Below are 25,081 nucleotides of genomic sequence, written 5' to 3'. Positions count from 1 at the left end.
ATTGCCCCATCTTCCTTCCGAGGAGTGGCTGGTGGGTTTGAACTGCCAGCCTTCTGGTTAGCAGTCAAGTGCCTTAACCACTATGCTACCAATCAGCCCCTGAAAACTCTATGGAGCACAGTTCTTCTCTGACACACATGGGGCCGCCATGAGTTGCAATCAACTCCACGACAACTGGGTAGTAGGACTTAGATGAATTCTTTTGTATACCCAGGAACCATCACCTGGGACAGCTTAACTGGTTGGGAAGGTCTTTTCCCCTTTACTAGTATGAATCCTAGTGTCTTGTGGCTTGATCATTAGTCCCAAAGTCCCCTTCACCACTTCTCCTCAAGACTCTCTGAGGTGCCTCATAGAAATCAGACATTTGGTGGCCTTCCCTTCCTTTGCCCTGGGACCCTGCTATACTGATACAGAATTAATTATTTAATAGTAGGGGGTAAGCTATGTGAAGCTGATTTATAATTGATTGGGAAGAAATTTAAGGCATTTATGAAACATTAAATCAGTTTTATAATTGGAACATCCAATTTTTAAAAAAACTATACAACATTTCAGAAATATATAATTTCTACAAAATGTTGTTATCCTGTAGTAGTTAGGAGCATGGGCCCTGGACTCTCATACACTGCTGGTGCAACTGTGAAGGGATACAACCACTGTGGAAAGCAATATGGTGATTCCTTAGAAAGCTGGAATTGGAGATACCATTTGACCCAGCAATCCCATTACTAGGTATAATATATATCCTAGAGAAGTGAGAGCCAGGACAGGAACAGATATATGCACACTCATGTTCATCATAGCACTATTTACAATAGCAAAAAGATGGCAACAACCTATGTGCCCATGAGCAGAAGAGTGGATGACCAAACTATGGTACATACACATAATGGAATGGTATGCAGCACTGAAGAATAGAGTCTGCAAAACACTACATAATATGGATGAACTTGGAGGACATTATGCTGAGTGAAATAAGTCATTCATAGAAGGACAAATATAGTATTAGTTCGTTGTTGTGGAGGGTCAAGGAAAGGTTTATATATGGAGGGAAACTTTCTTTGTTAGTTGCCAGGGGTGGGAGGGGAGGGGAGGGGAGGGAACACTACAAAAAAAGAAAAAGAAAAAAGTGCATTTACCCATGTCACTTTAGTTTTGTGTATTTAACTGTACATAAATTATATTTCAATAAAATGCATTAAAAATAATTAAAAAAAAAAAAAGGACACAGAGAAGGAAACTATTGCCAGATTTATGTGAGCAATAAGTGAGGCTGGGACTGTTTTTGGTTATTTGAGGGCAGGGAGTGTAGATTGTGAGCAGGGAGCAGGAACCTACTGGGTAACCTTTGAGATAACAATGTACTACTGTATTTGATTAAGGAAATCAGTCTTTCTCTCTCTCTGACTCTGTCTCTCTCTGTCTCTGTCTCTCTCTCTGACAAGGGATTTCCCCCCATAATGTTGTTCTGCACTGAAATACTTAAGCTGGAAAATCCTTCAGAAGAATTGTTAAGAATCATTAAGGTTCTGAAATATTTTAAGCTTTTATCTTTGGAGCATTGCTGCATCCTTTTGATCTATTATTTAATTGCTTAATATAATCAGGATGTTCTTTGGGGGAAATGTGTAAATTAAAAAAAAAAATTTTTTTTTTAAAAGAGCATGGGCCCTTGAGCCAGAGACTTGTGGATTCAAATGGACCTTTTTTGGTTGTGTGCACTTGGGCCTGCTATTCAACCTCTCTGTGCTTCAATATCCTCTTTTACAAAATGGCGGTAATAATGGCCATCAAAGAGTATTAGCGTGTTAAGTAGGATAATGTGTGAAAAACAGTTAACACAGTGCCAGTACATATTGTTGTTAGTTGCTATAGAATCAGTTCCGACTCATGGTGCTCCCCTGGGTGCAGAGTAGAACTGCTCCGTAGGGTTTTCAAGGCGTGACCTTTAAGAAGCAGATTACCAGGCCTATCTTCCCACGTGCCTCAGAGTGGGTTTGAAATGCCAACCTTTCAGTTAGTAGTTGAGTGCATAACACATTGTGCCACCCAGGGACTCCTGCTTGGCACACAATAACTTCCTTATATTAGCTATCATTGATATTATAGCTGAACAAAAATAATGACCCATTCTGAGAGTAATCTGTGATCTTCAAAATCTATTTTTTAGCTCCCAAATGATTTTGACATTGAAGCAGCACTGTCAAAGTATCCTGTGAAATATGAAGAGAGCATGAATACTGTATTAGTACAAGAAATGGAGCGATTTAACAAGTAAGGCACTATACCATCAGTGATTCAGAAGGCCACCAACCCAAGTCAATAAAAAGACATAGTAGCATTAAATTAAATGTTTAAAGAAAAGATTATCAAAAGTTACCATTTCATTAATGAAATGCCCCAGAAGAGGAGGTATTTTTATAAACTAAAAATGAAGATGAAAAAGAAATCTTTTTTTAACTGGTTAAAATATTCAGCAATATTTAAAACCATATGCTACTATTTTCTTTAGGAACTAAAGACAAAATGATCATTAAGCAACCCTATGTAGAGTCAAATGAATCTTTTGTGAGTTTTTCCTCCAACTGATACACATACACCTCCCTTTATTCCTGAGTCCAGCCTAGACTGATTAGTACCCCATGATAGAAAATTATTTACTTTGGATATTATTGAATTTTCTGCTATTCAACATTGGCTTAAGAAATGGTGAATTGTTTGGGTTATGAATTTTCTAAAGTGTTTCCAAATTTATTTTGGTTTCCAGACTTGTTGATATTTTAAAATAAAGCACATTAGAACTTTCCAAAAACTAAAACCAAACTCACTGCCACTGAGACGATTCCGACTCATAGTGACCCTAATTGGATTTGCAAGGCTATAAATCTTTAAGGAAGCAGACTGCCCCATTTTTCTTCCACAGAGAGGCTAGTGGTTTGAACCACAGAGCTTTTGGTTAGCAGCCAAATGCCTTAACCACTACTCCACCAGAGCTCCAATATTATAATATCCTAAGTAATTCAGTGTTCCTTATATGAAAAAATAAACTTGTTTATATATAATAACATACTGTCTATCAGTTGTTTGGGCTTCTAGCCTAAAACCTTCACTACAGGGATATTTATAGTATTCTTATCAGTGTGGGCCTAAGTTGGAAACAAAAGTATTTGCAAGTGTTTAAGTGAATATATAGTTTGTGTTTTAATGCGGTATTTCCCATGATTCAGCCATTGCACCACACCTTAATACTTTTTTCTCTGTTTCCACATAGCACTTATAATATTATATACTTAATATTTTTCCTTAATTGATTCTCTGTTTACCAGATCTTAAGCATAATACCCAGAATGCAAATTTGAAGTGCTAGTTGTATTACTTTCTGTATTTAAAACTATGTAGGTAATGATTCAAATGAAAAGTGTTCATCCATTTCACCAAGTAGGAGGCGACCCCATTTGGGAAATACTCCACTAAAGCTGTGAATGAGATTCCAGCTACTTCCTCTTCTACTGGAAAGACTACATATTAGTATTTACTATCATATGTGTTGATGACATTTCTTTCATTCCAGTTTAATTAAAACTATACGTAACACTTTACGGGACCTTGAAAAAGCTATTAAAGGCGTGGTTGTAATGGATTCTATGTTGGAGGCCCTCTCAGGCAGCTTACTTATTGGAAAGGTTCCAGAAACATGGGCCCAACGATCATATCCAAGTCTTAAACCCCTGGGGAGCTACATCACAGATTTTCTAGCCCGGCTGCACTTTTTACAGGTAAATGATTTTATATACATACAGATAGATAGATTTAAATAATAGATGTGGGTTTCTTTGTGGAGAGAGATTGACTGAGGAGATGTTAGAAATTGGCTTTGGCCTTGAATGTCTCTTAAGTTAAGTGGATGTAGTTAATAGGTTCATTGTAATCTAACTAAAGTTTTAGAATATTGAAAATTACACACATTGCAAAGTATTGAGTAGAAAGTTAAAAATCCATTTTACCAGTTCTCAAATAATATGCAGTATGTATGTTTCTGGAGATTGTAAGTTTATGATTCTCTGAGGTTGTAATTTAGTTTTCTGCTGTGATATAAATGAAAAACCCAAATCAAACCCACTGCCATTGAGTTGATTCTGACTCATAGCAATTCCTACTGGGTTCCCAAGGCTATAATTTTTTAAAAATATATTTTATTGAAATATAATTTATATACAGTGAAATACATAAAATGAAAGTGATATGGGTTTATGCTTCCCCCCCCCCCCCGCAGTGTTCCCTCCTCTCCCCTCCCACCCCTGGTAACCAACAAAGAAAATTTCCTTCCATATATAAATGTTTCCTTGACTTTTCACAATAGTGAACTAATACTATGTTTGTCCTTCTGTGATTGACCTATTTCACTCAGCATAATGTCCTCCAAATTCATCCATGTTATGTGGTGTTTTACAGATTCTACATTATCCTTTAGTGTTGCATCGTATTCCATTGTGTGTATGTACCATAGTTTAGTTATCCATTCTTCTGTTGATGGGCACCTAGGTCATTTCCATCTTTTTGCTATCGTAAATAGTGCTGCGATGAACATGGGTGTGCATATATATATATATATCTCTTCTTGTCCTGGCTGTCACTTCTTTAGGATATATACCTAGTAATGGGATTGCTGGGTCAAATGGTATTTCTAACTCCAGCTTTTTAAGGAATCACCAGGCTGCTTTCCACAATGGTTGAATCATTTTACAGTCCCACCAGCAGAATAGGAGAGTCCCAATCTCTCCACATCCTTGCCAGTATTTGTTATTTTCTGTCTTGTTGAACTTTAACATTGATGCTGTGGTGAGATGGTATCTCAGTGTTGGTTTGATCTTGGAAACCCATGGAGGGGTTGCTATGAGTCGGGTCTGACTCCACGGCACATAACAACAACAACGATGGGTGATGATCCTGAGCATTTCTTCATGTATTTGCTGGCTGCCTGAATATCCTTTTTGGTGAAGTGTCTATTCACGTCTTCTGCCCATTTTTAAATTGAATTGTTAATCTTTTTGTTGTTGAGGTGTTGGAGTTTTCTATAAATTTGAGAGATAAGTCCCTTGCCAGATATATCATTGCCGAATATTTTCTCCCAATTTGTAGGTTCTCTTTTGACACTTTTGGAGAAGTCTTTTGAAGCAGATAAAATTTAATTTTTAGAAGATCCCATTCATCTAGTTTACCTTCAGCTGTTTGTACATTTTGGGTTATGCTTGACAGTCTACTTAGGCCATAAATTTGTTATGTGCCATCGAGTCAGACCCAACTCATTGTGACCCCTCCTTGGGGTTTCCAAGGCAGTATCACTACAGAAGTAGATTGCCCAACCTTCCTTCCAAGGAGTGGCTGGTTTGCCCCTATTTTTTCCTTGAGGAACTTTGTAGTTTTAGGTTTCACATTTAAATCTTTGATCCATCTGGAGTTAGTTTTTGTGTGTGGTGTGACGTACAGATCTTGTTTCACTTTTCTGCAAATGGATATCCAGTTTTGCCAGCACCATTTGTTAAAGAGACCATTTTTTCCTCATCTAATGGATTTTAGCCCTTTGTCAAACATCAGCTGACCATGGGTCGATGCATCTATTTCTGGGTTCTCATTTCTGTTCCATTGGTCTATGTGTCTGTCATTGTACCAATACCAGGTTGTTTTGACACTGTGGCTGTATAATAGGTTTTGAAATCGGGGAGTGTGAGACCTCCTACTTTGTTGTTCTTCAATAGTGCTTTGCTTATCCAAGGTCTCTTTCCTTTTCATACAAAATTAGTGATTGGTTTTTCCATATCCTTAAAGAATGCTGGTGGGATCAGGATTGGGATTGCGTTGAATGTATAGATTGCTTTGAGTAGAACTGACATTTTCACAATGTTCAATTTTTCTATCCATGAGCCATGGTATGTTCTTCCATTAATGTAGATCTCTTATGGCTTCTTGGAGTAGTGATTTGTAGTTTTCTTTTGTGCAGGTCTTTTATGTCCCTAGTGAGATTTATTCCCAAGTATTTTATTTTATTTTATTTGGTAGCTATTGTGAATGGTATTGATTTCCTTATTTCTTTTTCAGCAATCTCTTTGCTGGTGTAAAGGAATCCAACTGATTTTTGTATGCTGATCTTATTATATCCTGCCACTATGCTAAATCTCTCAATTAGTTCCAGTAGTTTTTTGCTTAGTCTCTTGGGTTTTCTATGTATAGGAGCATATCATCAGCAAACAGTGATAGTTTGACTTCTTCCTTACCAATTTGGATGCCTTTGATTTCTCTTTCTTGCCTCATTGCCCGGGCTAGGATTTCTAATACAATGTTGAATAGAAGGCATCCTTGTCTGGTTCCTGTTCGCAAGGGGAATGGTTTCAGTCTCTCTCCATTGAGAATAATGTTGGCTGTTGGTTTTGCATATATACCTTTATTATGTTGAGGAATGTCCCTTCTTTTCCTATTTTGCTGAGATTTTTTATCAGGAATGGGTGTTGGATTTTATCAAATGCCTTTTCTGCATAGATTGATATGACCATGTGGTTCTTTTCCTTTGTTTTATTTATGTGATGGATGATGTTGATTGCTTTTCTAATGTTGAACCATCCTTGCATAGGTGATATGAACCCCACTTGGTCATAATGTATTATTTTTTGAATATGCTGTTGGAGTCTATTGACTAAGATCTTGTTGAAGATTTTTGCATTGCTATTACTCAGGGATATTGGTCTGTAGTTTTCCTTTTTAGTGATGTCTTTGCCTGGTTTTGGCATCAAGATTATGCTTGCTTTATAAAATTAATTTGGGAGGATTCCATTCTTTTCTATGTTCTGAAATAGTCTGAATAGGATTGGTATCAGTTCTTTTCTGAATGTTCAGTAGAATTTGCCAGTGAAAACGTCGGGCCAGGGCTTTTTTTGTGTAATGTTTTTATGACCTGTTCAGTTTCTTCTTTTGTTAAGGGTCTGTTTAAATTTCCCACCTCAGCCTCTGTTAGTTTAGGTAAGTTAGTGTGTTTGTAGAAATCTGTCCATTTTTTCTAGATTTTCAAATTTGTTGGAGTATAGTTATATGGTATCCTGCTATTATCCTCTTAATTTCTGTTGGTTCAGTTGTGGTGTTGCCCAATTCATTTCTTACTCATGTTATTTGTATTCTCTCCCTCTTTTCCTTTGTTAAATTTGCCAGTAGTTTGTCAGTTTTATTAATCTTTTCAAAGAACCAACTTCTAGTCTTGTTGATTTTTTCTATTGTCTATTTTCTATTTCACTTATTTCTGGTCAAATCTATTATTTATTTTCTTCTGGTGACTGTAGCTTTTTTTTTTTTTTTTTTTTTACTCCTTTTTTAATAGTTGGAAATGTTGGGTGAAGGTGTTGATTTTGGCTTTCTTCTTTTTTAATGGGTGTATTTATTGCTATAAATTGGCCTCTGATCACCGCTTTTGCAGTGTTCCCAAAATTTTGGTATGTTGTGTTTTCATTCTCCTTTTAAGGGTTATGTTTTCTTAGCCAGTTTGCAACTCTCTGTCTCTTGAGTGGTGCATTTAATCCATTGACATTCAGTATCATCATCAACAAGTATGAATTTGTTGATGTCATTTTGTTATGTGCTTTCTTGTAGTGTTGCTGATTTCTTTGTTCTGTATAATTTTCTTTGCCAAACTCATTTTCTTTATGACTAGTGTTACCACTTACTATTGTTTTGTTATGTTATGTGCCATCGAGTCGGACCCTACTCATAGGGACTCCTCCTTGGGTTTCCAAGGCGGTATCACTACGGAAGTAGATTGCCCAACCTTCCTTCCAAGGAGTGACTGGTGGGGTTGAACCACCAGCCTTCTGGTTAGCAGTCAAGTGCCTTAGGCACTATGCTACCAGAGCTCCTAGTATTTGCTAAATATTTGTGCTTGTCCTTTTTAAAATTTTGATGTGAAGGTTTATCATTTTTCTTTAAGATTACCCTGTGATTTATATCTTTCTCCCCAAGTTTAGAACAGTTCATTCTATCTTACAGTTGTCTTGACTTCCTTACCATTTAGAAGTTCTGTAAGTACACAGTTTTTTTCCTCTTTTTGGTTTGTAGTTGTCTTCATTTGTCAATTGATGTCTCTGATTCCCTGTTTATAATCCTGTAGGCTTATTTACTTTTAATACTTTCATAACTGGGTTGGTTTGTGGGTTATATCATTGTATGTATTAATGGTTGGTTGTTGTTTGCTGTTGTTGGCTCTCTGTCCAAAGGACTCCCTTTAAGATCTTCTGTAAGACTGGTCTGGTTTTAACACATTCCCTTAATTTCTGCTTGTCTGGAAATCCCCTAATTTCATCATCATATTTGAGGGACAATTTTGCTGGGTATATAACTCTTGGTTGGAAATTTTTTTCTTTCAGGGTTTTTATATGTACCATCTCATTGTCTTCTCTCCTGTGTGGTTTCTGCTGAGAAATCTGAGCTTAGTCTTATTAGTTGTCCCTTGTAGGTAACTTTTTGTTTTTCCCATGCTGTTTTCAGGATTCTTTGTTTTTGGTTTTGGTGAGTTTGATGATGATATGTCATTCGTTGGACTTCCTGAATGGATATAGTCTTATCTTTCATCATACCAGGGAAATTCTCTTCCAACATATCTTGGACAATGTTTTCCATGGTTTTATTTGCTTCTTCCTGTTCTGGAATTCTGATTACACATAGGTTATTCCTTTTGATGGTATCCCACATGAACCATAGGCTTTCTTCGTTTTGTTTTGATCTTTTTTCTCATGGATCTCTTTCCAAAGAAGTATTGATGTATTTGTCTTCAGTCTCACTAATTCTGTCCGTTGATTCAATTCTACTCCTTTGCCTATTCAGTGTGTTATCTATTTCTGAAAATTTAGTATTAATCTTCTAGATTTCTATGTGTAGATTTTGTATCATTTCTAATTTTTCATTTATTTTGTCATTTTGTTCTTGTATTGTCTTTCAAAATTGTTCTAGGGTTTTCTTTGAGTTTTCCTCAATTTTGTCAGTGTTTTCCTTGATCTGTCTCTCAATCCGTTGAAAGTACCTAAATATAATTCTTTTGAATTCCTTATCAGGGAGTTGCAAAGCTGCTTCTTCCTGAAGGATGTGTACTGGGTCTGTATCCTGGTCCCTTGTTTCTTCTGCTTTATTTTGCTTCTTGGAGTGGACTGTGATACTCTGTTGTCTCCAAGATGTTGTGATGTTTTTATGTTTATATTTAATTGGTGATTGTAGGTTGGAGTGATTTGCCCCAGATTTTCATTTTCTTTGTTTTGTTTGGATGTTATCTAAGTAAGCAGGGTACTGTGGTCCTCTATTCGCTAGTTGGCAGCACTTACACACTCACCGCCTGTCTCCTTTCCTGTTGTCAGCCTCCCGTATTTCCCTGCTGTCCTTGGCAAGCAGAGCCTATTCTTAAGTCCTTGGAATCCGAATGAGAATGCTGTCACTTTAAATAACCAAAATGGCCACCACTTTTAAGCATTCAAAATGGCTGTGTCCTCGGTCACTTTAAATATCCAAAATGGCCACCGCTTGTAAACAATTAAAATGGCTTCGCCCTCTGGACAGCCAAAAATCCACAGCTCAGGTTGTCTCCGTCCTTGCTGTTTCCCTTCCTAGTCATAGGCTACCAGCACAATTGTCCCTGCAGCCCATGGCAACCAGGGATGATCTTTAGGTCAATTATCAGGTGCCAGCACTGCTTGGAAATATTCAGGCTGTTGGTGCTGTCAGAGTAGCCGACAGCTCTGTCCATCTTCTTATTCACTGTTTTCTAGGTTTTTTCACTAGTTGGTGCCTAATTCACTACTGTATAGTTCCTTTCAAAGCTCAGGGCTCCAGAATTATCTTCTGTATCTCTGTCCATTGGTTTCTCTTTTCTTTGTTGAAGAGGATCTGCGTAGGTTGTCTGCCTATTCCACCATCTTACCAAACATCCCAAGTGTGTAAATCTTTACAGAAGTAGATTGCCTCATCCTCCCCCAGCAGAGCAGCTGGTGGGTTTGAACCACTGACTTCTGGTTAGCAGCCAAATACTTTACTCACTATGCTACCAGAGTTCCTTGTGATTTAAATACTGGCTGGTGAGTCATGAAAACAGCCCGAGGCTTAGATTTATTGGCTATCATCTTAAAATCAGTGTTTCATGATGGTCTCTTTTCTCATATAACCAAAGAAAAGATGAGTGCTTTAAAAATCTCTGCCCTCTACCCCATAGATGTTCAGGCAGGACACTGCCTTCTCTTCACCAACTCTCCTGCTTACCCTCCACTGTGGTAATTAAGGTTATGTGTCAACTTGGCTGGTCCTAGTTTTGAATGGCTAGACAGCTGGAGGTACTTACTCTGCATGATGAGACTGGTAATCAACTCCATGGTGGAATCTACTATGAGCAGCTGAGTAGCTGCCTTAGGGATGTGGTCTGTTTCTGGTATGTAAGAAGCAGTTTTGAGAAAGGTCTTGAGCTTTTTTGGCACATTTGGACCCTACATATAGCAGAGTCTTCATTGAGTAGCCTGCCATGTTGCCTGCCATTCTTGGGACTGTTGATGGACTTGAACTAGTAGCCTGCCATGTTCCTTGATAGTCTTGGGACTGTGCCATTTTTCTTGTTGATCTTGGGTTTGTCAGCCTCAGCAGGCAGCAGGTCCCTGAATGGGGAGATCCCTCTAGCTCCAGTGGGCCAGGAGCAAGAGCTGAAGCCCAAGTTTGAGGGGCCTTTACCCAGTCCCTAGAGCTAGCATTTTGAACTGGGACTTCTAGCCTTCTGAACTGTAAGAGAATAAATCCCTGTTGGTTAAAAACATTCACCTGTGGTATTTCTGTTAGCATGGCACTAGAGCACCAAAACACGTATCCTATGGTTGATGTGTATGTATTGGGGGAAAAGAGGGAGAGACACCCAAAATAATATTGTTTGGGAAATTCACAGATTTTAGGTATATGATTTTCAGTATTTAGTTGCATTTTTCTTATGCAAAACATTTATTTGTTTCACTGTAGAGGCTTGTTTCAGTTTGACTGTCTTTAACTGTTATTGAGACTGTACTTATTTTGGTATGTGTTTGCCTTTTGTATTTTCTGTGATTCCCTGTTCTATCCTAAGACCCACTTTTCTTTTGGACTATGTTTTTAAATTGATTTATAGGAGCTTTTTTGTGGATGATAAATTTAAGCAAAGTCCTAGTATAGAATAGAGGTTTAGAGTTTAGGAGAGTTTACATTGGCTTCAATTTCCTCAGCCATAAAATGGGTACTTCTATCTCAAAGGGTTGCTGTAATGATTAAAAGTATGATGGTATATTTTTTTTCTTCTTTAGCTTATTATTGCATTGAATTATATCACTAGATTTCCAGATGTTAAACCATTTTTGTATTCTTAAGAAAACTCCTCTTGGTCAGTGGTTCCTTACTCTTTTAATGCTTCAGTGGATTCCATTTGGACATTTTTAGGGCTTTTGATATACATTAAGGAGCTCTGGTGGTACAGTAGTTAAGGTTTTTGGCTGCTAACCAAAAGGACAGTGGTATGAACCCACCAGTTGCTCTGCAGAAGAAAGATGAAGTATGCTGCTTCTGTAAAGATTTATAGTCTTGGAAACCCAATGAGGGTTGCTATGAGTCAGAATCAACTCAACGGCAGTGAGTTTGGTTTGGTTTTTTTGGTTGATGTACATTAGCCTCTAGAAAACCTGTTCAGTTTATATCCCCATCAATAATGGATATGAGTGCCTGTTTCTCAATTATTCCAAACCTAAACCAAACTCACTGCCATAGGGTCACTTCCAACTCATAGGGACTCCTCCTTGGGTTTCTGAAGTGGTATGTCTACAGAAGCAGATTGCCCAGTCTTCCTTCCGAGGAGTGGCTGGTGGGTTTGAATGACCAGCCTTATGGTTAGCAGTCAAATGCCTTAGGCACTATGCCACCAGAGCTCCTTTCTCAGTTATTAGTTTCTTTTAATCTTTGTCACTTTGATAGGCGAGAATGTATATACCTGGCGATTTTCTAGCAATGTCTCCAGCATATCTTTGGCTGCTTCCCGTATGTGCCAGGCTCTTTCTGTTTCTTATCAAAACCATCTAACATATAGTTAATTCTACCCTCACCTTGTCATAATTTTAAATTTTTATGCTCCAATTCCCCAAACTTTTGTGCAACTCCTTGGAACTGCTTAACTTTCATATATATTCTTTTGTTCCTATAGACCCTCAGCGTCTTTAGCTTTGTTCCCCAGGAGGCTTACTGCTCATTTCCCAGAGAGGCCCTTGTGTAGTGACAGCTGAGATAGTCTCCAGGACAGATTTCTTTTGTTGTTGTTATTGATATGAAGTTCACATCGATCTCTATACTACCCGAAATTTGAACTATCCCCATGGAATCATGCCATTTGAATTACTAAAGATTTTACTCATTATCAGGGCAGCTTCTCTCATCCCTTCACCATGTATCTTCCCCTGAATGGGTCTCCCCATTGTCTGCTTACCCTTACAGAAGCTGTTCCATTTTTCTCATCATCTTTCTTTTTCTTAGACTCTTCTTCACCTCTTAGTGCTTCCTAGAGTTAACAAATTAAACGAGTCATCTGAGTTTTCTATCTTTCCTCATTTCCTTCTCACAATTTATCCTATTTGTCTTCTTTCTCCTTTCTGTGCTATTTCTTTTTTAAAAAAGAAAAAAAAAAAAAAAAAAGCTTTTCACATACTGGCTCTATTCCCAGGTTAAATCCTAGACCTGATACTTAACTATCTGTGTGACTTTGAGCAAGTTACTAATCTTTCTGTACCCCAGGAGAAATAATACTGACTCACTGTGTTATTGTGGGGATTAAAGGAGGTGATCATGTACAGTGCTTAGCACAGTGCCTTGCAAATACTAACCATTCAGTGAATGACAGTTAATTCAGAGATTCTGCAAGTAGCTGACCACTTGACGTTCTTGACTAAAGGAAGCCATAGAGTGGAGTGAGGGAGGCTTTTTCACACTTGCTACTGGGTTCTTTCTTACGGTTCTGCCGGGCTTGTGCCTTTGTTGAATTCCATCTCTTTCTCTGCCCCTTCTTGATCTGCCAGCTGTACCTTTGCATCATCTCCATTAGCAGTTCATTCTCTTCCTGAAGCTATCTTTTCTCTCTTAGTGTACTGCTCATTCAGAGACAAAGTTCATTTCAATGCATTCATCTGTTCATTCAACATGTAGGAATTGGGACCACAATTTGTCAAAGAAACCCTGATGTGAGAGCTCTGTGAGATACAAAGATGATTGTAACGTGAATCCTGCCTTCAAGCTCCCTGTGTAGTCTCCAGGGAGACAAGTTATATATTTAAAGAAGAAGAAGAAAAGTAATACAGTGTACAAAGGGATGTGTCATAAAAGACAAATGTGTCAAATGTTTTGGGAGTTCAAAGAAGGGATAGAGTTCTTTCTACTCAGGAAAGAAGGGTTTGTTTCATGGATGAGCTAACATTTGAGATGGTCCTAAAAGAGCTGGTTTTGGATCCTGCAAAGAAAGGGAAAGAACTTAAAGACTTAAGTGGAATCAAAGGCACTGTATCATTTAGGATCAATTCTGTGACAACAAAAATTCTGCCGTACGCAAAAAAGAAAGTTTATTCCCTCATGTAATTGAAAAATTGAGGGCTTAAACTGGCTACGGGTTTGACCTGGGTGCAAACAGGGTTACCTGGTCCTGGCTTCTTGCATTTCATCTCTTGCCTTCATTCCTTTTTGGTTAACTCAATTCTCAGGTTTTCATCTGATGGTAGCAAAATAGCACCAGCAACCTCCACATAACTTTGTAGAGTTGAGAGTCTTTACCTCAAAAGTCTCAGCAAAAGTGCCTGTATCTCATTGGCTTTCATTGGAATGCATGCCATTCCTGAATCAATTACTATGACTAGAAGGATGGTTGACCAAGGTGCATGCCTCTCTCCTCTATCCCCTGACCCCCACAAGCCCAACTACTCACCTTCAATATGGTGAAGTTCTAACACCAGAAGTTTTTGGACTGAGAATTCAGGAGGGATTGTCCTCCAGAAGGAAATAAGTGTAGAGTCACTTTAAGAAAGGCAGTGAAAATCAACAGATTTTTACCCAACACAGAAGAGAGGCCAGCAAATAGTCCAGTTAGGTTAGAATGTAGGATGCTTGAAAGGGACTAAAAGTGGATAGAGATGGAATTACCTGAGATCCGCTTGTGAAGTGTCTTGAATGGGAAACTAAGGGCTTTAGACTTTAACTTGGTGGGTATTGACTTTTACTTGGTGGGTATTAGTAGCTCACTGAAGAATTATGCAAGATGTTAAACCTGATCCAAACCATGTATGCTGAGGTATACGTTAGCAGCATTGCTTTAAGTGTATTGAACAGAAGAAGGGAGGAAGCAAGAAGACAGGACACAGTGGTACAGAAAGACAGCTGTGAATATCTGAACTGAAGTGGGTGCAGGGCATGGAGAGAAGGGATGTAACAGGGTGGTGGTGGTGGTTAGCTGTCATTGAGTTGGATATGACTTGTGGGTACCCCGTGCACAGTGGAATGAAACATGGCCTGGTCCTACACTATCCCTGTGATGTGCTGGGGATTAAACCGTTGTGATCCATGTGGTTTTCACTGGCTGATTTTTGGAATTAGATCACCAGACCTTTTTTCCCAATCTGTCTTATCCAGAAGCTCCACTGAACCCTGGTCAGCATCATAGCAACAGGCAAGCCACCACTGACAGACGGTTGGTGGCTGCACATGAGGAGCATTAGCTGGGAATGAAACTCAGGTCTCCCACATGGAAGATGAGAATTCTACCACTGAACCAAGAGGGTTAAAGAGCTGGAATCAAAAGATGAGGGCTAGAGTTAGATGACGTACAAGATGTCTAGAGATGGCTGCTTTTGATACAATAAGTAATAAAACAGCTGTCCAAATAATTTACATTTGGCTTTCCAATTATGTTTTATTCAGGTTCTTGTTCAAATTAGTTTGAATTTTCCAAGAAGAGTAACTGGAAGGGCAGAGAAGTAGGAGGGAAGGTAGGAGGCTGTGTGTTTCATGGCAGGGAAGTGTGACAGTCTATGTATTGATTGGGCAACACACACAAAAACCAGAACCAGGGATCAACTGTAGGTCAGCTGACACTTCTGTAAGTTGAAAAATGAACATTATGTATTTTTGTCCCCTTTGTAGGACTGGTACGACTCAGGAAAACCGAATGTGTTTTGGCTCTCGGGTTTCTTTTTCACCCAAGCTTTTTTAACCGGAGCTATGCAGAATTTTGCCAGAAAATATACCATCCCTATTGATTTACTAGGATATGAATTTGAGGTACAGTAACTCTTTTCACACAATGGTATATCAGTATGTCAAAGTCAAGATATTTAACCATACAGGATACCCAGAATTGTATATTTTATAGCTCATTATAAACAATGTGACTTCTTTCCATCTTTGTGTTCCATGAAGAATATGAATAATCTTTGCCTTGCTGACCCTGATCGAACTTTTATACATCTCAATATTTAATTCAAATAATTTAATACTAGTCTTCTATTTTAGTAAAAATTAATATGAAGTTTTAATAAAAATGGATGTTTCAAAATGAATTATATTATACATCTTTATATAAATGGTTGAAAAAATTTACAACTTAACAAGCTATATATAGTAGACATTCCTTGAATGTGTTCTGAATACTTACCTACTATCTTCCTTACGGCACTAAGTTATCTTGAGGCAGATACCAAATCAAGCACGAGTATGATGTCTAAATGAGTAAACATTAAAAAATTAATAAATAGGCTCACTGTGAAAGTGGTAACACAGTAGTAGCCAAATGAATATTCTCAGTACATTTTGTTTCTTAAATAACTTAACATACTATTAGAATTGTTCATCCTGACCCTTAAAAGAATTGCACTTGCTTTCCACACTAATTCAAAGAAAGTGAATTCAATTTTTTTTTCTTTTTTTTGCAAAAATTCAAGCTAGGAGTATCCTATTCGTATTGAAAGTGCTTATGGCTTTATATTTCTACAAAGGAACAAAATCTAGATACTGAAAGAACCTGCCATACTCTGATTATTAACTTTATTCCATTTAAAATCTGATCAGACCCCCAAATAGGGAACCCCCTAAATAAGTCCCTTTTCCTATCTGTTGCCTATAGAATGGGGCTGATAATACTTAATGCAGAGGGTGGTTGTGAGGATGAATGGGACAGTACAGATGGAAGGACCTACAACAGTGCCTGGCAATAGGAAGAATCAGAATATGGAGGAAATTTGGTTTAAGACCAGGAAAGACGATTGTCCCATAGAGCTTAGGGCAGGAAATCTAATCTTTAACTTTGGCCATGTGTGTGTGTGTGTGTATGTGTATATGTGTGTGTATCCATCCCTGAGAGAGAACACTGGTGAGGGAAGGGAAGGGATGGAAGGGAAAGGAGTCATTCTAGTGTGTGCTTCTTCCGTCAGGTTATTCCTTTTGACACAGCTGATATAGCACCAGACGATGGTGTTTTTATCCATGGATTATATCTTGATGGAGCACGCTGGGATAGAAAAAGGTCAGTACTTTCAAGTGCAAATACCTCTTCAATTGTAGCTGAATCATAAGTAAAATAAGATTTCTGCTTCCTTTCTTTCTTTTCTTTTCTTTTTTTTAAACCAAGAGGCCTCTAGGGAATAATACAAGTAATAAATTATATCAGAATTCTTATCACAGATCATTATTCAAGGAAGTATAATTGATGAGTGATTATTTTTAGATCCTGAACAATTTCAATGGTTTTATTAGTAGACAAGGTAACTAAAATTATTGTTCTGCTTTTTCCATTTTATAACAGTCACTTTCAGTTTTGTGATGTGTACGAATGTCTCATTTTTAAAACAGTTTAACAGTTATAAGAAAGGAAAATTTCCATTTCTGGTGAGGAATGGAAAACTGGTTATATTTAGATTGTTGTTGTTGTTGTTGTTTGCCATCGGGTCGGCCCCGACTCATAGCGACCCCTCCTTGGGTTTCCGAGGCAGTATCACTACGGAAGTAGGATTGCCCAACCTTCCTTCCGAGGAGTGGCTGGTAGATTAGATAGTAAATATTGAAAATAAATATTCAGTTTCCAACTTCACTCAGGAAACTAGGAAGCTGCTGTTCCTATCTTAAAATATATGTTTATGAGGGTAAGAGAGAAGTATTTTCTTTTGATTGGAGTCCTGCTCTTTGACATAATCCAGTAATGAGCCTCTTTTCCTAGAATCAGAGTTAGATTTTGCTCCCAAGAGAGTTTACTTCTAAAGTGGGAAAAAATGCATAAGGAAAAAATCATGAAAGAGGAAACAATAAGATAGTTATACAGAGAGAACTCCAAGATAATATTATGGGGAGAGTCCATTGCACATAGTTCATTTTGTTATTTCTGTTTCTTTTCTTTTTCATCATTCTCCTGGTATTTCTCTTAATACTTTTCCTTTTATATGTCCTCCTCCCTTCCTCTCTCCTTTCCTCCCTTCTTTATTTCCATCCAACAAACGGATAAACAGCACCGCAAAAAGAAACCCATATTTTGAGGACACCGAATTGTGCACATAAGAGATAGATGACAGATGCTAATACCAACAAGTGTGCTCACAATACTGTATTACCACTAACACCAAACACCAGGCTACATATAAACACATAAATACCTGAGAGGATCAGATGGGGGTCAGTGAACAGGACTATACTCTAGATCAAGGATAGATTCAGCTGAGGCTAATCTTGCACAGACACCAGTGATACAAAATACCTACAATCATTACAGAAACAATAGAAGACAGACACAGAGTAATCCCTCACAGACACCAAGACACTCTGGGAGAGATACACCTGACCTACTGACTCAGGACCATAGTACTGGGGGACACCAGACTCAATTGGCACAACAAAATGCATAAAAGCCTTGTTCCGCATCCTACATTGGTGAGTAGTGACTGGGGTCTTAAAAGGTTTTAGGCGGCCATCTAAAATGCAGCTAAGGGTCTCCTAGCATTGGAAGTGAAGAAGTATGAAAAAAAAAAAAAAAAAGGCATTTGGAAGCAATCAGCCCTAGGACACGATGGCCCCCGAGACCAGAACTAGATGGTGCCTGGCTACCAATGCCAACCACTTAGGAAAGGATCAAATCTGGAGATCCTGGATAGAGTGGGAGGAAAAATGTGGAACGAAATCCAAAAACTCAATAAAGACCAGAATTAACTGGTCAGATGAAGTCTGATGAGACCCCCAATACTATGGCCCTGGAATATATTCTGTGTCTAGAATAAAAGTCAACCCCAGGGGCTGGGGGTCACTGGGTAGGGAGGGGAGGAGACTGGGTTAGGGTTAGAGATGGTAAATGGGAAATGAAACTAAATGTACATGTAACGTTGAATGTAAAACAAGCTCTTAAAATAATAACAATAATAATAAAAGAAACCCCTATTTTGAGACAGGCAGATTTGTGTTTGAATCTTGACTCTGGCACTTAAGAGCTGTGTAATAAGGAGAAAAGTACTCAATCTCTCTGAGCCTCCAATCTTCATCTGTGAAATAGGACTAGGAATGGGGACAGGATCATTATAAGGGTCAAATGTGGTAGTACAGTTTGTACTTCATGACAATACTTTAAAAATGGCCAAAAAAAAAAGTTGCCATTAAATTGACTCCAATTCATGGCAACCCATATGTGTTAGAACTGTGCTCCATAGGATTTTCAGTGACTGACTTTTCAGCAGTAGATCACCAGGCCTTTCTTCTCAGGTACCTCTGGGTAGACTCAAGCTTCCAACCTTTCAGTTAGCTGACCGTGTTACCCTCTTGTACTGCCCAGGCACTGATGATTGTTGACTCTGTGTACTTTACCATTCCATAATTTTCTTTTGTTTCTCTCAATTCTTCATCACCTCTTCCTTAATTTTTTTTTTTTTTTTTAGTTTTCTTCTTTTTCTCTAATCCTGTCTTACATTAAAACTTAGTATCTGAGTAGCTCTGTCTTATGAAGCAAATTTCCTGAGTTATTTCTAATATTTCTATCAATTTGTCTTCACAGTGGATTACTTGCTGAACAATATCCTAAACATCTGTTTGACCTGATGCCCATCATATGGATAAAACCAAGTAAATATACTTCTAACAAAATTTTGTAGTGTTTTAGAGAGAATAATGATACTGTTAACAGCTACCCTAAATAAATCTGTCTCAAACATATTAAGATTTAGTTCAGTTATAATAAGTCATTCCCCAGCCCCCTCTTTTGGACTTCTTACTGTGATTTGGGTGAAAGTTTACAGAGCACATTGGTTTTCCATTCAATAGTTCACAGACATTTTCTTTGCCATTGATTGCAATCCCCAAAATGTAATAGCACTCTTCCCACTTTCTCCCTGTGTTTCCCCTTTCCATTTGTCCTTCTCTGCGCTCCCTTCCTGCCTTCTAAGCTTCTAAGCTTTATCCCTTTTGATCTCGTGCAATTGATTTTTTTAAGGAGTGCGTACTTCCCTGGTGCTACTGTTTACTTTACAGGAGTGTCTATCATTTGGCTGAAAGTTGAGCCATGGGGGTGAATTCAGTTCTAGGACTGAAAGTGTGTGTGAGAGCCATAGGCTCAGGGGTTCCACCAGTCTCTGTGAGACCAGTAAGCTTGGTCTTTTTTTTTTTTTATAATTTTGAATTATGTTCCACATTTCTATCCCACTCTCTCCAGGACCTCCTATTGTGATCCCTTTCAGAATGATCAACAATGGTAGCCAGGCTCCATCTAGTTCTTTTGGTCTCAAAGTCAAGGATGCTGAAGTTTACATGCTCTAGTAGCCCTCTGGGGGAGCTCTGGTAGCATAGTGCCTAAGGCACTTGACTGCTAACCAGAAGGCTGGCGGTTCAAACCCACCAGCCATTCCTCGGAAGGAAGATGGGGCGATCTACTTCCGTAGTGATACTGCCTCAGAAACCCAAGGAGGGGTCGCTATGAGTCGAGTCTGACTTGATGGCACATAACAACAACAACAACAGTAGTCCTTTGGATCATTTGTTTCCTTTCATCTTTGATTTTCTTCACTCCTCTTTGCTCCGGGTGGGGAGAGACCAATAGTTGTATCTTAGATGGCTGCTCAGAAGATTTAAGACCCCAGTTGCTTCTCACCAAAGTTGGATGTATAACCATTGTTTTTGTGGACTATGTTGACCTTGATGTCCCTTGAAATTATGGTCCCCTTTTCAGTGTGCCATTTATTGTTTTGGGGATATCATTCTTTCTCTTTATGCTATTAGGCCATGTGATTGTATCATTTTCTTTCCCCTGCCCTGCACTTCTACAAGGGGTTTCAGAGAGTCCACAGCTGCCCCACCATAGGCTGAACCTAAACTCTCTTTTCACACTTCTCAGAGGTACAAATAAGCTTGACACAGTCTCCAGCTAGCGAATAGCATTTTCTGCTGGCAAGAAACTCCTAGGTTTATTATCAGTCAGCCAGATGCCCCAAAGCATTGATGTTGCAAGCCACATAGGGTAGAGACCAACTTTGCTCCCTGATAGAAGCCACTTGCTCCTTCCCACCTTCTGGCATGACCATTTTTCCACAAGCCTGAAAAAATGGGGCTCATCCTTTTGTTTCCTCTTTCTTCTCTAATTTTTTAATGTAAATTAAAACAAAACACTCAGAGTCACCACCCAACATTATTTCATTATTGTTGTTGTGTTGTTATTTGCCATCGCATCGGCCCCGACTCATAGTGACCCCTCCTTGGGTTTCTGAGGCAATATCACTACAGAAGTAGGAGTGCCCAACCTTCCTTCCGAGGAGTGGCTGGTGGGTTTGAACCACCAGCCTTCTGATTAGCAGTCAAGTGCCTTAGGCACTATGCTACCAGAGCTCCTATTTCATTATTAATGTGGCTCAATTTTAGTTACTTGAAATATGGCCGTAGTTTTAAGACTCAGACGTATCTGGCTTTTCAGGGACTATATATAGATTCTTTTTGTGAGTAGATAAGAACTGGTGGGATTTTCTTCTTGATAGCATGCTGAAAACAAAGGGACATGTCAGCTTCTTGTAATTATGAGTTTCTTGTATTAAAGCACTAAGAAGCTGTGTTTCTCCTGCTGCATCTCCCCTAATTACTTGTGCTCTATTTTATCCCTTCTTCCCTACCTTCTCCTGCTTACTCCTTCTCTCCCAAGTCCTTCTTGGGTATTGTCATGCCTGCCAGGTGGTAGAACTTTAACATCCATTCCTGTCTTGTAGAGTTAGAAACCCAGACCATATAAAATCACTTGCCTTGTTTTACAAGGAAACTTATATGATAGCTATAAAAAAAAAAATATATATGATCTTTAAAATCTTAAAAAATCATGATCATGATCTTAGATTTAATACTGGCCATTTTATTACAAGATAAATAGTTGTTCTTTTAATACCTGTGGCTGTCTTCCTTTTATTAAATGAATATATTTCTCTCTTTTTTCAAGCTAAAAAGTCTAGGATCGAGAAGTCAAATGCCTATGTCTGTCCTCTGTACAAGACAAGTGAGCGTAAAGGAACGCTTTCTACTACAGGACATTCTACTAACTTTGTTATTGCGATGTTGTTAAAAACGGAACAATCTACTCAGCACTGGGTCAAGCGTGGTGTAGCTTTGCTTTGTCAGCTGGATGATTAAATTGGACAGATGTAGAAAACATCTGAAAGAAGAAAAATAATTGTCTTCACTTACTTAAAAATATATATATCATAAAAATCAAGTACCTGTGTCATTCTTTGAAATGGTCTTTGTGAATGATCTATGCATTGTTCTTCTCCCTGATTTACCATGTTGTTGTTCTTGTTGTTATGTGCTGTCGAGTTGGATCCGACTCATAGCGACCCCTCCTTGGGTTTCCGAGGCAGTATCACTATGGAAGTAGATTGCCCCATCTTCCTTCCGCAAAGTGGCTGGTGGGTTTACCATAGTTGATTGGAATACAGCCTTCCAGCTGGGCTCTTCTGAGAGGATCATAGTTAAACACTTGTGGGGGTGGGGAGAGGGTAGGTAATATGATAATTAACTTTTTTTTTAAAGTGTATAGAATCTTTGAAGCTTTTACTTTATTTATACTTTGACATGTATATGAAAAGTAGATCAGGGGACTAAATGACAAAGTTTTTAATATCAGAAATGATCTCTCTTCACAATTGTGATGTCTCTTTTATATGTAATTATTTTGTTCTTGTTGAGAATATACAGAGCAGTAGTTTCTACACGTACAATTCAGTCACATTGATTACATTCTTCAACTTGTGCGACCATTCTCACCCACATTTTTCAGGTTGTTCCTCTCGTTGACATAATTTCACGGCCACGAAGTTTCCTATCTAATCTTTCAAGTGACTGCTGTGATTTTGATTCCATATAGACATACCTGCCATAGGCCAATAGTCTTTACTAGTTAAACATTTGTTTGTTTGTTTCAGTGTAGTTAAACTATTGTTTAGTTTTAAGAAGAGTTCAGGGGATATTTTTGGTTTGAAGTTTAAAGATTATCTCAGGGCATTAGTTTTGAGGGTCATCCCACTTCCTTGGCTTCAGATAATCTGGATTCCATGAGAATTTGAAATTCTGTTCTGTATTTACTCCTTTTGATCAGGATTCTTCTATGGAATCTTTGATCTAAATGTCCAGTAATGGTAGCTAGGCACCATCCAGTTCTGGTCTCATGGCAAAGAAGGCAGTTGCTCAAGGAGGCAGTCAGTCACACATTCCTATCTTCCTCCTATTCCTGACTGTCCTTCTTCCTCTGTTTCTCCAGGTGAATAGAGATCAATTGTTGTGCCTTGTATGGCTGCTTGCAAGCTTTTAAGACCCCAGGCACTGCACAACAGACTAGGAGATAGAAGCACTAAACACATTTTTAGGCCAATTAACAGAATGTTTCATTGAACTATGACAGATTAGATAGGAAACTTTTCTACAAAACAAAATCTTATTTAGCTATTTTGTGTAGTTTTAATTCCCTCTTTTGGATTCCCAGGACACCTGAGGCCACAGCTTCACAACCTAAGGAAAAGATTGGCACATCTATCCTGTGAATCAGGGACACTGGGACAGTCGTTTCTTATAATTCAATCAGAACAAAATGGTTGGTCTCTCTTAAATGGAAAATTGATTTTGGGTTGCCCAGGCTATGTGTGTGAGTCTTAAGAGTATGAATTCACTTTGTATTGCCTACTCTGCAAAAGCATTTTATTGCAGTAATAAAAGGTCTAATTCTTTGAATTTGATGATTATAACAGTGAAGAAAATAAATCATGTTTCCAAACAGAGCTAAACCACATGTTAAAAAAAAAAAAGAAAGCGAATGTGCCAGACTGTCTTATGATCAAGTATTTATAGTAAAGCTATTAATGGAATGGTCACTACAGGGGAGTGGATATCCTAAATACAAATGAAAATTCTGAAGCTTATGTGTGCTAATCCTTCACAGTGAAAACATCGTTGCTGTTCTAAAGGGTACAACAAAAGGTAAAAGCTATTCTACGCTAAAACTAAAATGTTCTTTTGAAACCATTTAGATATTGCCTAACATACATTGGTTGTTGCTACCACTATTCCTGTTATATGTTGTATTATAAGAGTACATTTATTTCTATAACATGTTTATTTTGAGGATTTACTAAATAAAACATTTTCAGCATAGCACTCACTGTGTATTCTTTTGGGTGAGTGCTACAATCATTGAGAAAAACTTGCTAGCAAAGTCTAAAACAATACAATATGAGCAATTTCAATGTTACAATGGTATTGAACTGTTACATAAAAAGTTGTTTTTCCTGAATAAATTTTAATTAAACAGTTGTTCATAGAAACTTCCAATTTATGATGCACATGTGGCACATGAGAAAATGTTTTACATTTATGAAAAATTATTTAAATGAAAGTTTTGTTTTTAAAATTCTGCATTTTATTTATGATCAATTTTGTACTTTTCTGAATTTGATTTTGTAATTTTAAGCAGCTGAAAATCTGTTTTAATGACAAGAAATTATTTTTTCAATCATTCTGACTTTAAAGAAAATCTGTCTGCATTTCACATGGATAATTATACCAGTGATGAAGACATGGACAATGACTTTGATACACAGATCATCATTCAACAGAGCTTGCAGGATATTTACAAGCTGGGAACTACACAGCATGCACCTGAGCATGAGAGGTAATTTTTTTCCAATGGTGATGCAGTGTAAGTATTCAACAGTTGAGACTTGTCATCTGCATGACTCTAGTGTTGTGACAAAAATTGCAAAGGGGGTCAGAATTCAACCTGCTGTCGTTTAAATAAGGAGCCCTGGTGTCATAGTAGTTAAAGCTTTCAGCTGCTAACCAAAAGGTTATCATTTGGAACCCACCTTCCAACCCAGGGGAGAAACATGTGGCAGTCTGTATCCAAATAAGTTACAGCCTTGGAAACCCTATAGGGCAGTTCTAGTCAACTGAATCAACTCAATGGCAATGGGTTTGGGTCACTTAAATATAAAATTTGATGTCTGGCCAGACAGAAAAAAATGGGAAAGAATTCAGAATTTAGGTACATAGTAAAGAGAATAACTGAAGAAGGCTAGCAGCTTATCAGGGAGCCCTCATGATGCAGTGGTTACAGTGCTCAGCTGCTAATGTAAATGTTGGCAGTTTGAACCCAGCAGCCACTCCCTGGGAGAAAGATGTGGCATCTGCTTGTTTACAGATTTTGGTGTGTTTTATTTTTTTTTTGGTAAGTGCCAAATCTGAGTAAGAGGGAGGATACAGGCTAGAAACCCAAAGGATGAAATAAATATATTAAAATATGAAGAGGTAGAAACCATTAACACACTTTGTTTTTAAAAACCAAAAACCAAACACACTCCCATTGAGTCGGATCCAACTCACAGCAACCCCTCCTTGGGTTTCTGAGGTAGTATCACTACAGAAGTAGATTGCCCACCCTTCCTTTCAAGGAGTGGCTGGTGGGTTTGAACCACCAGCCTTCTGGTTAGCAGTCAGATGCCTTAGGCACTACATTACCAGAGCACTTTGTCTTTCGAGAACT

The 25,081-nt window shown here is 38.1% G+C and overlaps 1 protein-coding gene across 1 annotated transcript in view; it reads left to right on the top strand.

Annotated features, from left to right (window-relative positions):
• The window catches only part of DNAH12 (dynein axonemal heavy chain 12), a 313,213-nt gene extending 291,532 nt beyond the window's left edge, over positions 1 to 21,681 (top strand). Inside the window, exons 68-73 of the mRNA XM_042780465.1 lie at positions 2,174 to 2,277; positions 3,575 to 3,779; positions 15,196 to 15,333; positions 16,482 to 16,573; positions 19,076 to 19,143; positions 21,491 to 21,681. Of these exons, the coding sequence (XP_042636399.1) occupies positions 2,174 to 2,277; positions 3,575 to 3,779; positions 15,196 to 15,333; positions 16,482 to 16,573; positions 19,076 to 19,143; positions 21,491 to 21,681 (798 nt within the window). The remainder of the gene's footprint in view (positions 1 to 2,173; positions 2,278 to 3,574; positions 3,780 to 15,195; positions 15,334 to 16,481; positions 16,574 to 19,075; positions 19,144 to 21,490) is intronic.
• The last annotated feature ends 3,400 nt before the right edge of the window (positions 21,682 to 25,081 follow it).

Source organism: Orycteropus afer, unplaced genomic scaffold, assembly GCF_000298275.1.
Source record: "Orycteropus afer afer isolate SDZICR_OR568_19922 unplaced genomic scaffold, OryAfe1.0 scaffold00041, whole genome shotgun sequence".
Lineage (NCBI taxonomy): Eukaryota > Metazoa > Chordata > Mammalia > Tubulidentata > Orycteropodidae > Orycteropus > Orycteropus afer.
The sequence above is the reverse complement of the archived record's forward strand: the minus strand, read 5'-3'. Positions and strand labels throughout refer to the sequence as shown.